Below are 15,071 nucleotides of genomic sequence, written 5' to 3'. Positions count from 1 at the left end.
TGAGTTCAGATTCCAAGGCTTTTAGATTTAGTTAAACATAAGTAGCATTCCTCAATCTGATAGCATCCAGATGTATTGGACTTCAGTTCCCAGAACTACTAGCCAACCTGGCCTTTGCATATTAAGGCTTTATACATCTGGAGGACACCAGATTGGGATAAACAATGATATAAAACCATGTCCTTGGAAAATTTGGCAAATCACAGTGAAGATTTAACCCAAGAATCATTCCATGCTGAGCTTTGGCAAATGTGATAATATAATGAACTTAGTTGATGCTTCTGAGAATGTAGAAAATGTATTTTCTTCACTGTTGAATAGCCACTATTCACCACTTCACATAGGAGATTTATGTGGAAGGTTTTCTAGAGTAGATGGTCTTCATGGAGGTAGCATCTACTGTAATATCTTTCTTTTTTAATCTATGACCACTGGGCAGTTAAGCTGCTTGTTATTCTGAGCCAAACTAGAGAAGTCAACTTAGCAGGATCTTTGCCTAGTATTTGTATGCTACTATAGGAATTTGATGAGAAAAGTGCTAGGTGGATGATGAGGTATGAAATTGGGGTGGTTACTATAGCTATTCTGGCTGGCAGAATCCAAATTTTAGGGTCTTGGAGTGCTGGATTGCTGCTGCTTTGAATTTTAGTGGCACTTGTTTGTTTCTCATTTGCCCAGCTGTATATTTCTAACAGAAATATCTCAGGTCTCCAGTATCATCTTCACACACAGAATGGATTCCAAGGAGTTGCCCTGAAATTTCTTTTGAGTCAGGAGAGTGAGGAGCATTGCAGTTAAGAGATAACCATGAGACCTCTCAACTAATCTTTACATGTTGTGCATACCAACTGGTGAGCACGCCTTGTTATTATTTTGCTAGGGGAGTGAAGGTTGCCTTTCTTATTGACTCAGACTTTTAGGAGTCAGGGGGCATCTCTTCTTTGAGGGAATGTCCACTTTGAGGGAAACAAAATATTACACTAAGTATCAGGTAACATAAGGAGCTGCCTTTGATGTTTAGCACTTGCTCGTACAGATATTGAGATCTAAGGTTCTAAATCTTGCTGGCTGACTGGCAAAGGGCTGTGCAGAAATGTTCCATCTCCTCCCACTCCATCTGGCAGTATCTTTGCCTGCCAAAAGAACTTGTTTCCGCATCTCTGTTTTATTTAAGAAATTCCCCGCTCAGAACTTGAAGCAGAAGAATGCGCCTTCCTGGAAGCAACAAGTCTACAGACCCTTCCTCTGCTCCAAACTCTCCTCAGGGGAAATGGCTGCTGGCTGTGCTCACAAAGGGCATCAACGTCATTCCTACACTGAGATGATATTACCAGACACTTGGTGATCTTCAGATGGATGCGGTGAGAGAAGGGCGTGCTTTCCTTGCAGGCTGAATTTTCTCCAGAACAGGCCCAACTGGTGCACATGTGGGAGGCCTGCTGAACACGGCCTTCCTACCATTTCTGTTGTTTTGCATTGGGGGGGGGGTGTTTCCTTGTCATTGGGACATGAGTGTTGATACTTGGGAGGAAGAAACCACAGCAGTAAGCTGTGGTTGAACTTGAAGTCAGAGTCTGCAACCGGGCAGCCATGAGACAGGAGCCTGCAAGCATTGTGTTTAGTTGGAATGGGCTAAACCTAGTTTGAAATATTTTATTCAGGACTGGATGATCAGCAATAGATTGGTAAGGCTTTGTCTCCAACTTGTTTAACGATTACCGATCTTATTTTTCTCACTTAAATAAAACGGTTTTGAATTGTTGCTTGGTATGCACTTTGGTTAGATTTGGATTTCCCCATTATTGTATGGCTCACAGGAAATAACAACTCATTGGCTCCTCCCCCCCCCAGTGGCCACCAGTATTTGAACTGGTTTGCACTATGGATGTGTTTGTTCTGGGAACTTACACAAATGATTCAGCACACTTGAGTCTTGTCTGTTTTACTGTAAATCACTCTCAAACACTACAAGATCCTCTTCTGGTAAAAAACAAAATCCACTAAAAAACCTACAGTATGCAAATTAATACAAAACTAAGAAGGCTTATGATTGTTTAAAAAAGAATGGAAAATTAGAAAAGAATATAATTACACCATAGCCAGATTCACTTTTCTTGTCCTGTTTTAGTTATTCATCTGACTTTATGCTCCATATTTTTTTAACTACAGGTTTTGTAAATGCAATTTGATCTTGGCTATGATATGACACAATTTAGTTAGTTTTGAATAGTTTTGATTTTGAAATGCTGGATGAACATTTCCACCATCCATCTATAGAGGACACTTGTTAAAGCAATTGACTTTATTTTTCATCGTCAGCAGATTTAAAAAGAAAGAAATAGGAACAGAAAGGCAGAGGAGTACTCCAGTGCTCTGGAAAGAAACTCTTGTAGAGAAGCTGGCTGTATCATGCGTTCCTTTTCATGGAAACAATCCTGCCCTTCCATGGACTCTGAGCATGTCCCAACAGAAGCTCTGCTGTCTATAATTCCAAGCCTCCCCCATATTTTTGTACTGTGAAAGTAGCTTGAATTTTGTTCCACTTGCTTTGTTGCAGTTTATTTAATGAAGGGGCTGTAACCTAAAACTTCAGTTTGCAGAGATTGCCCAACAAAAGGGTTTAGATTTGAATCAACTCCTGAAGGTGGCCACAGTCATGGCTATGTGACTGTGTGGGGACTGTGACTTTTGTACATACCGTGTTTCCCCCAAAATAAGACCGGGTCTTATATTATTTTTTGCTCCAAAAGACTTATTAAGGCTTATTTTCCAGTTAGGGCTTATATTCAGGGAAATATGATACTAAATGCGTCCATCTGGCTGGCGATCTTAATTGGGGCTTATTTTTGGGGTGAGGCTTATATTATGAACGTCCTGAAAAATCATGCTAGGGCTTATTTTCTGGTTGGGTCTTATTTCCAGGGAAACACGGCAATTGCAGCATTTTTATTTTTATTTTTAAAAATCATTTTCTTTTTCAAGAGATTTTGATTTAGCATGGCCTAAATCCCAGCAGCCATGTGAAGAGCTGCACCATACCATGGTTTACCTTAGCTTTCGCTCGTCTAATTTCTTCCCTAATACGAGTTCCCTAAAATCTCTCCCATCATCTTCCAGACCATATTACAATGTAGCCCAACTAACCTGAGAGGCGCCTGGCTGGGAAACTATTAACCTGCAGCTATTCCTTTCTAATTTGGGGAATGGGACATACATTGGTGGAGCAGTGGGCTAATGCCTCCTTAAGTAACACCAGCTGCCTGCAATTAGTGCAGGTTCGCATCCCACCAGGCTCAAGGTTGACTCAGCCTTCCATCCTTCCGAGGTAGGTAAAATGAGGACCCAGATTGTTGGGGGCAATTAAGCTGACTTTGTAATAATGCCGCTTGGGGTGTGTGTGAAAGCCCTAACAAGCAGGCATATACATAGAATGAAGGCTACTGCTAAGCTTGTAAGCCGCCCTGAGTCTTCGGAGAAGGGCGGGATATAAATGTAATAAAAATAAAAATAAATAAATAAAATAAATAAATTTCAGTTGAACTTTAGTTGGATATATAAACTCTCTTGGAAATTGCTTTGGATTTTTAGCTATACGCGCCAATTTCAATATGGTATTAAAATATTTCAGCATGCACAGGCAAGTTACGAAGCTTTGCAATGCAGAGATAAAGGCAGTTCTCAACTTACAACCACAGTTGAGCCTAAAATTTCGGTTGTTAAATGAAACATTTATTAGGTGAGTTTTCCCCATTTTACGACCTTCCTTGCTACAGTTCTTATGTGAATCACTGCAGTTGTTAAGTTAGTAACATAGTTGTAAAGTGAATCTGGCTTCCCTATTGATTTTGCTTGTCAGAAGATCGCCAAAGGTGATCCTATAACTCCAGGACCCTTCAACTGTCAAAAATACATGCCAGTTGCCAAGTGTCTGAATTTTGATCATGTGACCAGGATTTAAGTGTGAAAAATGGTCATTAGTGACTTTTTCAATGTTGTTGTAATTTTCAATGGTCACTAAATGAATGGATGTAAGCCAAGGATTACCTGTATTTGGCACAATGACACTAGGAAAAGCACTGCAAGACAGAAATGAAATTGTGGGCAGAGAGGACAATACATCTGAAGTATTAATCAAAGAAGCAGTCAGTTTTGAGGATTAAAATCATCTTTTCCTTTTATCTACTATGAAAATAACTCTTTACGAAGATGGATTCAGGGGCTGTTCTTGGGATTTCCTTGGCTATGGAGAACTTCTGCAAGTTTTTGTCAGGACACCATTCCTACTAAGTCCTGCCTAAGCAATTAGCTTCGGCCCTTTGTCTATTCAGCACTGTCCTTCACTCAAAAAAAAAAAAAGAATTCAGCAGTATAAATAAACTCCAGATGCAGAACACCCCACTCAGAACATTTCAAGCTTCATATGACAGGATGGAATCTATCATGTGCCAGTCATGTGGCTAAAGCCTGAGAAAACTTAACTCTTCACTATCTGATGCAGGCAAACCATTCAGCCTGCAAAGGCCTGGCTGAAGACAGTGTTAACCATTCACCCCTCTTCCCCCCCAAAAAAAGTCTAATGCACCTCTCGCTTTACCATCAAAGTAAATGCCACAACTTAAAAATCAAAGGGGGTAAATACCAGCCCCGCTAGTCAGTGTTGAGCTGGTTTGGAATTTTAAAATAGATATTTTCCTGACTAATAACAAGTGTGGAATATAAGGGCAATAGCAAGCAGCACAATATCATAACAGAACATTGTTAAGATCTATCTGATTAAACTTAATAGAACATAACCAGAGTTTTAAAAGATTAATAGGATAAAGTAGAGTAGAGAAGTAGAAGTAGAAAAAGTAGAGTATGTTTATAAGGTACTGAAATGCTAAAATCAAAACAGATGCTAAAATAACCCATGCTATCCAGCCATAAACTTCAGTGGGAACCTCATATAATTGCCTAACATTTGGCATTGAAATCATGCAGTCAGAGAAGCTGATATTGTGTAAACTGTATGTTGCCTTTAACTTTATATTTAAAGGAGGACTGTCAAGAGGAAAGAACTTCATATTTCCTTTTTTCCTTTCATTCTGAAATGCATACACTTTGTGTTTCCTGAACAAGAAGGATTTTCAGCTTTCCCCCCTAAAGCTGTGGTTCTCAGCCTTTTCTTCACCACGGACCCCCTTTAATACCTTTTGTGGCCACGGACCATGCCCACAGACCCCCACCCCCCAAGACCTAACTCAAGATTTAAATCATAACCTTACTTCAAGCTTTTGCAGACTCCCTGTGATGACATCGCAGCACTCTGGAGATCTGCGGGCGAAAGGTTGAGAACCACTATCCTGAAGTATTCTCAGATTACAGGTAGTCCTCAGTTTACAACAGTTCATTTAGTGACTGTTCAGAGTTACAACCCAGAAATTTTGAGCTCAATTGTGGTCGAAAGTCACATATGACCCATACCACACAGGAAAATGCTCTTCTGAGCCTTGCCTAAAAATCAGGTAAATCATCCTTCCTCAATTTTTTTGCCTTCTAGATGTTACATGAGAATTCTTGAGCTTATCCCAGTATATCAGGGGAATGAGAAGGAAAGAAAGCAGTTGTAGATTTATTTGACTTTTTTTTAACTTGGAGAATTGAAACAATGTGAAACTGAGAGGTGCTATCTTTGCTTATTATTTTTTAAGAATTTAGGCAGCTTCCATTAGTAGCTTTGAAAAAAAGAATTGGGCTTCTTTTGAGGATCATCATCTTGCATGTCATTCTGCAATATTGTGTATCCTGATCATTATGATCTTTACATAAAGTGGAATCTGCCATTACTTGCCCAGGGGACTTCAAAGTGGATTCCACAGAAGCAGCAGTCTGGAATGAAAATTTAAGAGGAGTGTCCAAAAACCTAGTATTACGATCATAAAGAGAACATCAGTGGAGGAAATATATTTATCCATGTGATAAAGTCACTTTAGTAAGAAATGAATTAAACTGGAGAATGTAGCAACAGCAGGAAGACAGCACATTATGCTAATAATGAAAATAATAAACCTTTATTGTCAAAGTACAACATGTGTACATTGAGATTAGCTGAGCCTCCCCCCCCCCGTGCTCTCTCCCCCGAACAGACAGTGACAACAAACCCTCCATCCTACCACACCATGTGAACCCACTACACCACACACCGGCCTCCCAAGTCAATTCTGCATAAGTTCACAGAGATTATGTCCCATTTAAAAGCCTAACAGCCCACAGATAAAAGCTATTTTTCAGCCTGTTGGTACGGCTGGCTATATTCCTATATCTCCTACCGGATAGTAGGAGAGTAAAGAGATACCGTCCAGGGTGTGAGTCATCCCTGAGAATCTTCCTCACTCTTCCAAGGCAACGAGCCCTGGTCATCCAGTGGTGTCAGGAAACAGCCCACAATGTCTTGTGCTGTTCTCACTACCCTGTGTAATACTTTCCTGTCCGTGGCTGTCAGACCAGCATACCAAACCACAATACCGTACGAGAGGATGCTCTCTATAGTAGACCGGGTAACTTCCCGGGTAAGAACCTTAAATAAAGGATTCTACAGCATTCACATTTTCACACATACAGTATAGTTCTTTGCCAGAGTTTAGGCACCTTGATCAAACTTGTATACTTAATGAATTTCAAAGTGAATAGAAGCTGATATAATCTGTACAGGGCATAAAGAAAAATCTCTCTACAAATTTTAATACATTTTTATTATTTGTATGCTTTATTTGTTGATTTGTTTATTTAACATTTGTAGCCTGTCCCATTGGTAGCAGATTCAGGTAGTATGTACAACAAAGCAAACATAAAAAGCCAAACTATATAAAAATAAATTATTGTTATGAAAATAAAAAAAATAATCATAATGATAAAACCAAAAGCAAACTAAGAGTGAACATATGCTAGAATAAGACTGTTTTGATCTACTTACAAAAATACAGTTATTTAAGAATCAAAATAAGAAGAAAAATATAGCAGATACAAAGCCTGGACATCCTTGAACACTTCCTTCGACAGAAGTAACAGCTTTCAAGCATTTCCTAGAGTCCTCCTAATCTTGCTTTTGGAATCTTTTCCTTACACTTCCTTGCAGAACTATTCTAGCTTAGAAATATTCTTGTAACCCTTTGTGTGCACTGCATCTTTGAGATCTTTGTTCAAGTAGGGGCATTCACAACTATTGTCACTGGCTTCAAAACGACAAGGCATGACTGGATGCTCCTTTTTACTGTGCATGTAATGGGCATTTAGTAGGTCCTTCCTTCCGTCTTCTATTCCTTCCTTCCTTCCTTCCTTCCTTCCTTCCTTCCTTCCTTCCTTCCTTCCTTCCTTCCTTCCTTCCTTCCTTCCTTCCTTCCTCCCTCCCTCCCTCCCTCCCTCCCTCCCTCCGTTGATTACATAGTTCCAATTTCAGCTTCCATTTCTTCAGTGACTGGAACATAGGATATGTTGGTATTTATTTGAACCCTTTCTTTTTTCCCACCCACACAATATTTCCTGTGCCACTGGCTGCCACACAACCTTAAAGCATAGTAGAACCACCCCCGTGCTTAATAGCTGGCAAGTGTTTTCTTCAAATGCTTCATCCTGTTTTTTCCAAATGTATCTTGTATAGTTGTGGTTGAACAGTTCAATTTTTGTTTTATAGGTCAAGGGATCCAAAATGTTTCAGACCTATCAATATTTTCTTATTTTTTTTCTTTTTTTCTGTTTTTTTCTCATGCACTTTCTTTCTCTTCTTTTTGATCTGTATTAGTTTTTATCTTTGCAATTGCAATTTTTAATAAGATTACTATTAAAAAACAACAACAGAAAACAGCCACTGTAACATCAACATTTTGGGGGGGCTCCTGAGGGGCTCCAGGAAAGTAGAAGCTGGTTAATTTAACATTTGTATTGGGATAATGTGATTTTAATCCATATTAAAGGTAACATTAATTGCACAGAAGAAATAAGCACATGGCTTCTATACAAAAGACATATTCTATGTTGGAGACCATGTTTTGGTTTTATTTTTATTATCTTTTCTAATGAATACATAAAAAAATAACACTGCAAATATAATGCCTTTATAGAAATCCATAATTATAGATTAATTATGATTAAAACCTAGTAAGACAGAGATGTTATTTCTTCGTAATTTAACTAGTTAATACTGAATTTGGCTTTGGTTGTGCTCATTTTTCTCTTAAATGAATGAACAGGATTATAACCTGGATTTTTTTTTCCTGCCTTCTTTTGGAACTGCAGATGAAGGCCCTGGAGGGTTATTGGGGGATAGTAAGGAGAAACGTAGTATTGTGGAAGTATATATTAATTCATTAGAACTGGAACAATAAAAATATTAACACAATTCCAGATGTTGTAAAATGTATTCCATCATCAGCTGGAGATCCAGAAAGGCTGAATTTACAAATACAAAATTTTGTATGTTGGTGCAAGAGTTAGAGAAGTTGGAAAACATGCAGTCACATTTTTAAGTTTAATCGAAATGTGAGGGAGAGAAATTCTTCTAAGGCAGACTTTCAAAAGTGGACTTGAGGTTGAACATTTGTTAGAAATAGGCAGAAACATGTATGAGCTGGCAGCAGTACTTCAGCTCAAAGTTTCCTCTGTTGGCAAACTAAGCAGCTGTTTGGTGTCTGTCATACATTTGGGGCTTTAGAAATTTGAAATTTCTGATTACATGAGCATGAGATTGGGCTGTCTGAAAGCGGAATATCCTATTTATAAATAATAAGGAACTCTTTTGTGGTCAGCTAAAGTATTTTTATTTAAGATCAGTCTCGACCTGCATTAGATGATGCCTAAGTTCCAATAAATATGGTGTTTTAAATATTTCAGAATGACTTCAAAAACTCAGAATGCTGCAAAACTGTTATTATATCACTGCTGCACTGAACTGCAGGCCAGTAAAAAGTTGTCTGCTTGGTATGTGTCCAAAGGTGATTCTTTTGTGACTTGCTGTATAAAAGACTCCTTTAAAATCTTTTAAACTATTGTAGGCAGCTCCTGGGCTTGTGTGCTTCCCTCAGAGCCCCCATAGTGGCTGGGCCAAAATGTTCAGCCCTGATTGCTTTTTGAGGTGTGTGTGAATGTTTTAAGGCAGGGATGTCCAAACCTGGCAACTTTAAGACTTGTGGATTATAACTCCCAGAATTCCTCAGCCAGCTATACTATTAAGGGGTAAAATGTGTGTTGTGTAAATAAAACTGGCCCTCAGGCTAAAAAAGATCTCACACACATACACATAAACTAAAAGACAATGACTTGGCCCTTCAGATTATTCTAAGTTTCACTACAAAAAATGTAAGTAAATTTAAATTGAATATACCGAAATGAAATAAAAAGCGGAGGAGATGGAATCTGAATTAAGAAGTTCTAAAGTCTTTGGGGGGTCTTCATAATTCCTATGACTTTTTCAGAGTATAAAATATTTTATATTTGATGCTCTCACCAGCCCTATGAAATTGACCCGACTGAAACTTGTCAATTAATTTTGCCTCCTGAGTAAGTATGTGAGATACTAAGCAAGATTTGGAGAGGCCCAAGTACAACACTTGCCTCTTGAATTCCACTTACATTCATTGTGGGGTGTTTCTGCTTTTTAAGAATGCCTCACCTTTATTTCTCACTTTCTCTTCCCCACCTGCCCAAATAACTATCCTGGAGCAAGATTGTTCAGTGAATTTACAGACACCCTGCTGGGCCAATCACACTACTGCTCCAGACACAGAAGGGGTTGGAGGGCTGGGCTTATTTATAAACAGCAAACATCAAAAGTCGACATAAATGCCAAAGTCTGAAGCAGGATGGGCAGGCAGGCTTGCTTTTTTACAGGAGCTACAGGTTTTGATTTCAATTTTATTACAGCCATTAGCCATCAAAAGGCTGAGCTGTGGACATATCTTACCTTCTCTGTGAGCCAGTCTTAAAACCATCTATTTTTCTTGAGTAGATGATGGGCAACAGCTCCAGGGAACTCAGAAACATTGAAAACCCAAAGAGCTGTTGGTTTTCCAGTGACTTTCAGTCTCAGCTTAGGCAGCTCTGCCAAATGGGAATCCCCCTTAACTCAGAGTCCTTTCCTTGCCCACTCATGTCTTACAACTGTTGTGGTATCAAGATAAATTTTCTAAGTATTTATTTTATTTCTTATTGATTTCATGATTTATAAGGCTGCCCAAGTTAGATAGTGTGACTTGGGGTGGTATCCAAAAGAAAAAAAACCCAAAATTATCTAACAGCACACAAACAAACTCTATATAAATACAAAATGTAAAATGGCGACCAAGCACACAATAGAACAACCACAAGGGACACTCCCACATAACTCTCCCCAGTGCCTGTGAGAATAATCTTGAGGAACAAGAGCAGCCTGTCTTCCCTTCTGATGGCCTCTTCCTTCTGTTTCTCCAGGTTATTTTCACAATCCATTACAAACAGCTAAGTCTTCAGAGCTTTTCTAGAGATGAGAAGACTTTGGGCCTGTTGTATATGGGGATAATTCCAGAGAGCAGGGAGATCCACAGAGAACACAGGTATCCTAAGTGCCATAAGATGACAAGGTCTAAAAGAAGGAACCTGGAGCACGTCCTCCCTGTGAGAGTGTGTGGGGCAGGCAGATGTTCTTGGAAAAAGGTCTTCACTCAAGTAACCTGATCTTAGGCTTTAACATTAATCACCAGCACCATGATTAGGCTTTAACGTTAATCACCAGCACCGTCTTTCCCAGATTCCAGGTTTAAGCAAAAGAGAGAACATGCCGACTCCCTAAAGGGAGGCATAGATTATTATGATGTCACAGGATACAAACTGAGTCCCAGTTCATGCCAATTGGTTTCAAATTCTTTCAGTGTCTTTTCATGCTTGCAGTCAAGCAACTTAGCTGTGAAAGCTGTGAGCCTTTTCCTCATGTTTTCAGCATAAGTTGATGAACCAGGAATATTGTTTTCATCAAATCATTTTGTAAATTGTCCCAAGGGTGCTTTTTCAAGAGACAACTGGACTTTCTTGTAATGTCGTATCCCTCCCCCTCTGTTGAAGAGAGGGCCATTCAGTTTTGACATAGATGGCCTTTTTGACCTCTCTTTCAAACCAGCGGTCCTCTCTGTCCAAAATGTGGACTTTGCTGTCTAACATTTTGGATAAAGAGGACCATTGGTTTGCAAGAGGTCAGCTATGTCAGAATTGAACAGCCCTCTCTCAATAGAGAGGGAGGGATACAATATCATCTATCTCCGGTCTACGACATAGTCCTTTCAGCAGTTCCAAGAAGGCTCCACACCCATTTGAACCACTAGGTGACCTTGAGGACACAGATAAACCTCCAAATGGCCTCAATGACTCTCTAAAACAGAGGTGTCAAACTCGCAACGTCATGTGGCGTGTCGCGACCTATTGTGACTTTTTCCCCATTGCCGGCAGTGGGGTGGGTGCAGTTTTGGCGTGATGCATCCAGCCCGTGGGCTGGCAACTTGACACCCCTGCTCTAAAAGAATGCAAGAATATAAAGAATATAAATCCTTCCATTCCTCCCCATCCAGTCAGAGCTGAAGAAGCTTCTTGGGTGAAAAGCAAAACATCTTCAAAGAAAAATAGGAAAGTCCAGTTGCCTCTTGAAAAAGCACCTTTGGAACAATCATGACCTGGATGACTGAGAATCTTCATACACGTTGTGTAAATTATTTTACGGCAGAGGCACAAAAATTAGTAATGCCTTCAAATGACAAGTCAACAGGGGATAGGGCTGCATTCTAAAAAGTAGGTGATGTAGACAAGATAAAAACAGAATTTCACTTTATTTACATTTAATTTAAAAGGTTTTGTTCCCCCCTTTTCTGCCATTTTTCCATTTGATGAAATCAGTTGGTAATAAGCTCAGAACAATTAAAAATTGTTGCATATAGAACAACCTACTTGGATTGGGAATGTTGGAAACTATAATCCAACACTTCTGGAAGGCAGAAAAATGGCAAAATTATTTGAAAGGCCACTTCTTAAAATATTTTGCTGCCGATAAATCTTCTGATATCTGCTTGTTCTCATACCATTTTCGAAAATAGTATTACAATATAGTGTAACCTTCTATCACAAACCGTGTGTTGTAGGCAAAACCAGAACACTTCTAACACGCCTAACTTAATCTAGAGTGTTTAAGTGTGGTTTACTCCTTCTCTTTTATTTGCAGGAGGCTTCCCTTTTCACATCATTGGAGGCCAGTCGACTCTTCTTGCCTGCCTGTAGTGGATGAACAGAAGGTAACGCCTAAACTAAAGCATCCATATTAGAATGATGCCCCCCCCAAGATGCTTTGGGTGGCAAATCTCTGAATGCTAATCAGCCAAGTCAGTGATGCTGCCAGGAAATTATGACAACTGTAATACAGCACATCCAGAAGTCATAAACGTGGGGAAGCGTGGGAGACACACTTTTACATATTAATTAAAATCATGTTTGATATAGCAACAAGGAATTGCTGCATGCTTCGTTTGGTACCAAAGATTTCCAACCTCTTAAACGCTTCAACTTCTTGCAATTAAAAAAAAAATCTTGAAAAACTGTAAAAGCTTTAGAAACAAGTTCCAAGAAGACAAAAGATATATAGAGGATCAATGACTTATATAGAAAGAGGAAATAGTTATTTTAGCTCAAGGGAATGGAACAAAGGAAGTGTTGACAGTTGCCAGATTTTAAATAGATATCAAAAATGACAGGGAACCATTTTCAACTCAAGTGAACCAGGCTAAGCCAAGTGACAAAAGATTTAGATGATAAACAAGGAAAAACTATATTAGCGCAGTTGTTTAAATTGGGGTTAAAGAAAAATGTACCGTCAGCAAACATTTTTTATAAACACTGACTAAAATTTAAGTATTCAGCTCATACCTTCAAGGGCTTGATAACTTTGTGTTGAACTTGATATCCAAAGAATATCTGTATCTATTTTCTTTGCAACAATGTAAGAGTGTTTTTCCATTGCCTTTTTCCAGATTGGTTTTTAATTTCTCTGTCTAGGTTATAGCCTGTTTTTTTCCCTTTAGTCTCCCACTTAAGTATTAACCAGATCCAATCCTACTTACTTTTTGAGATTAGCCAGCCTTGTCTATGTCTCACTTAAAACATTTATACTGTGCATTCAGAGGTCTGTTTCTCCTTGTATGTCAAAGGAATGCTTAAACAAAAATGTCAATGGGAAAAACGCTTTACCCACAAGATACCTGCCATCTGTTGTCATTGATAAAATATTAGAGATGTACCGTACATATGAATATTATTTGACTTAAGATGCCAAAGTTTGGAACAAATTAAATAATCTTGTGTGATCACACTGACTAGGAAGTGTGTATAATCAAGCACACATATCTACAAGAATATGTAATTTAATGCTGCCCTCTTGTGGTTGAAAAGGAAAAAGCTGTCAGAATTTTAAAAGCTGATTCTCTGGAGTGAAGGTAACGGGAGAAGATCTGTACTGTATACAGAAGGATTCAACAAAACTTGAGGAATGGGAGATTCGCCATCTGCAGACAGGATAGTCTGCAAATGCCAACACGACAGCAGGTAGCTTCTTGCATATGTTTTGCTACAACCAATTGTGCCAACTCCTCCATTGCAATTGTGTAAATAATATCAGACAGCAATGAGCTGACTTCCTAACCTGCCTGCTAAAAGCCTGGCACAACTTGAACAAACTACCTGTGGTAGAGAGAGATATAAACGCTGCAGAGAGCTTGTGGCTGGATAGGACAGGACACAGCAATGACTTAGATGGAATGATCAGGTGGAAGATGATGTCCTGAACTAAGTGAGCTGAAGATGTTTACTTTTAATACCAGTTTCTTCTGAGTTTCTTGTGATAATAAAAATTATTGAAAACTTTCTCCTCCTGCTTTCTTCCTCCCTCTCCCCACACAAAAACCACATTTTTAAGTTTCAAGGATAAACTAAAGCGCACCATGACTGATTTCTCTTCTTACACTGAAGCAGGAGAAGAGAATTTGGGGTCTTCTTAAAATCAGTGAGCTTTTTAAACATTTATTGAACCAAAATAAGACATGCACATAGAAAGTTTTTAAAAATATTTTTACTATTTGGTATTTTTATTTATTTATTTTAATTCCATTTATATCCCGCCCTTCTCTGAAGACTCAGGGCGGCTTACAAGCTTAGCAGTAGCCTTCATTCTATGTATATGCCTGCTTATTAGGGCTTTCACACACACCCCAAGCGGCATTATTACAAAGTCAGCTTAATTGCCCCCAACAATCTGGGTCCTTATCTTAGAACTCATTCATTCCTGTAAAAGTCTTGTGAAGTTGGATGCTGGCATTTCCATTTATTTATGGAGAAATGAGGCTGAGAGATATAGCAGGCTGTATGTTGATTGAACCACGTTTCCACTTATGTCCTGTGTTCTGTGCATGTTTAATGTGCAAGCTTAGTAGTCCCATAGAGGATGTCACTATATGCTTTGTAAATGTATAAACACAAACTGCCTCACATAATTGAAATTACTAAGACATCGTTCCTGGGGAATGTTCCACAAATATATTGTAGTTCTCCTTTACAGATCATTAAACTGGAGGGAAGCTATAAACAGATGCTTTCGCACGTTAGACTAAAGATTATGACAAGATTCTGTTCTTTGCAGAATCTAGACAGCTGGCATTTTACAATATATTTTATTGCAAGTTCTTTACTGTTACTGTAACTCAATATTTGTAGCTTAAAACTCAGCAGAAAACTGTTAAATAAAAATGAAACAATTTTTGTTTTCAATAGGTTAAATGTAACTATTTACATTTTTTAAACACACACACACACAAATCACCTTGCAATGGGAGAGCGGGGAAAACAGCATCATCCCTTCCAGTTTCATCATCATGGTGCTCACAGCATCACTTAGCTATTGAAAATAATTTTAATTTTTCAAAAATAATTCAATTTCCTGCGACAAAAGTTTGTCTACTATTATTATATGTAAAAAATAATCAGATAAAAGTTTAACTCTGAAAAGTATTTTTCAGCATGCATGAGAAATTAATGAT

The 15,071-nt window shown here is 38.6% G+C and overlaps 1 protein-coding gene across 6 annotated transcripts in view; it reads left to right on the top strand.

The window, feature by feature from the left end:
• The window catches only part of LZTS2 (leucine zipper tumor suppressor 2), a gene marked incomplete at its 3' end in the record, with an annotated part of 61,354 nt that overhangs the window by 17,921 nt on the left and 28,362 nt on the right, over positions 1-15,071 (top strand). The window contains exons 1-4 of one of the 6 annotated variants that reach the window (XM_081329368.1): positions 1,045-1,361; positions 8,866-8,952; positions 10,441-10,562; positions 12,212-12,281. The exons of 1 other annotated variant lie outside the window; for it this stretch is intronic. In XM_081329368.1, the coding sequence (XP_081185494.1) occupies positions 10,519-10,562; positions 12,212-12,281 (114 nt within the window). In that variant the 5' untranslated portion in view covers positions 1,045-1,361; positions 8,866-8,952; positions 10,441-10,518. Of the gene's footprint in view, positions 1-1,044; positions 1,362-8,233; positions 8,967-10,440; positions 10,563-12,211; positions 12,282-15,071 lie in introns of those variants that run through there. 4 more of the 6 variants (XM_081329370.1, XM_081329367.1, XM_081329366.1 and 1 more) reach the window with 4 other exon arrangements.

Source organism: Vipera berus (assembly GCF_964194415.1).
Source record: "Vipera berus genome assembly, chromosome: 5".
Taxonomy (NCBI): Eukaryota; Metazoa; Chordata; class Lepidosauria; order Squamata; family Viperidae; genus Vipera; species Vipera berus.
The sequence above is the reverse complement of the archived record's forward strand: the minus strand, read 5'-3'. Positions and strand labels throughout refer to the sequence as shown.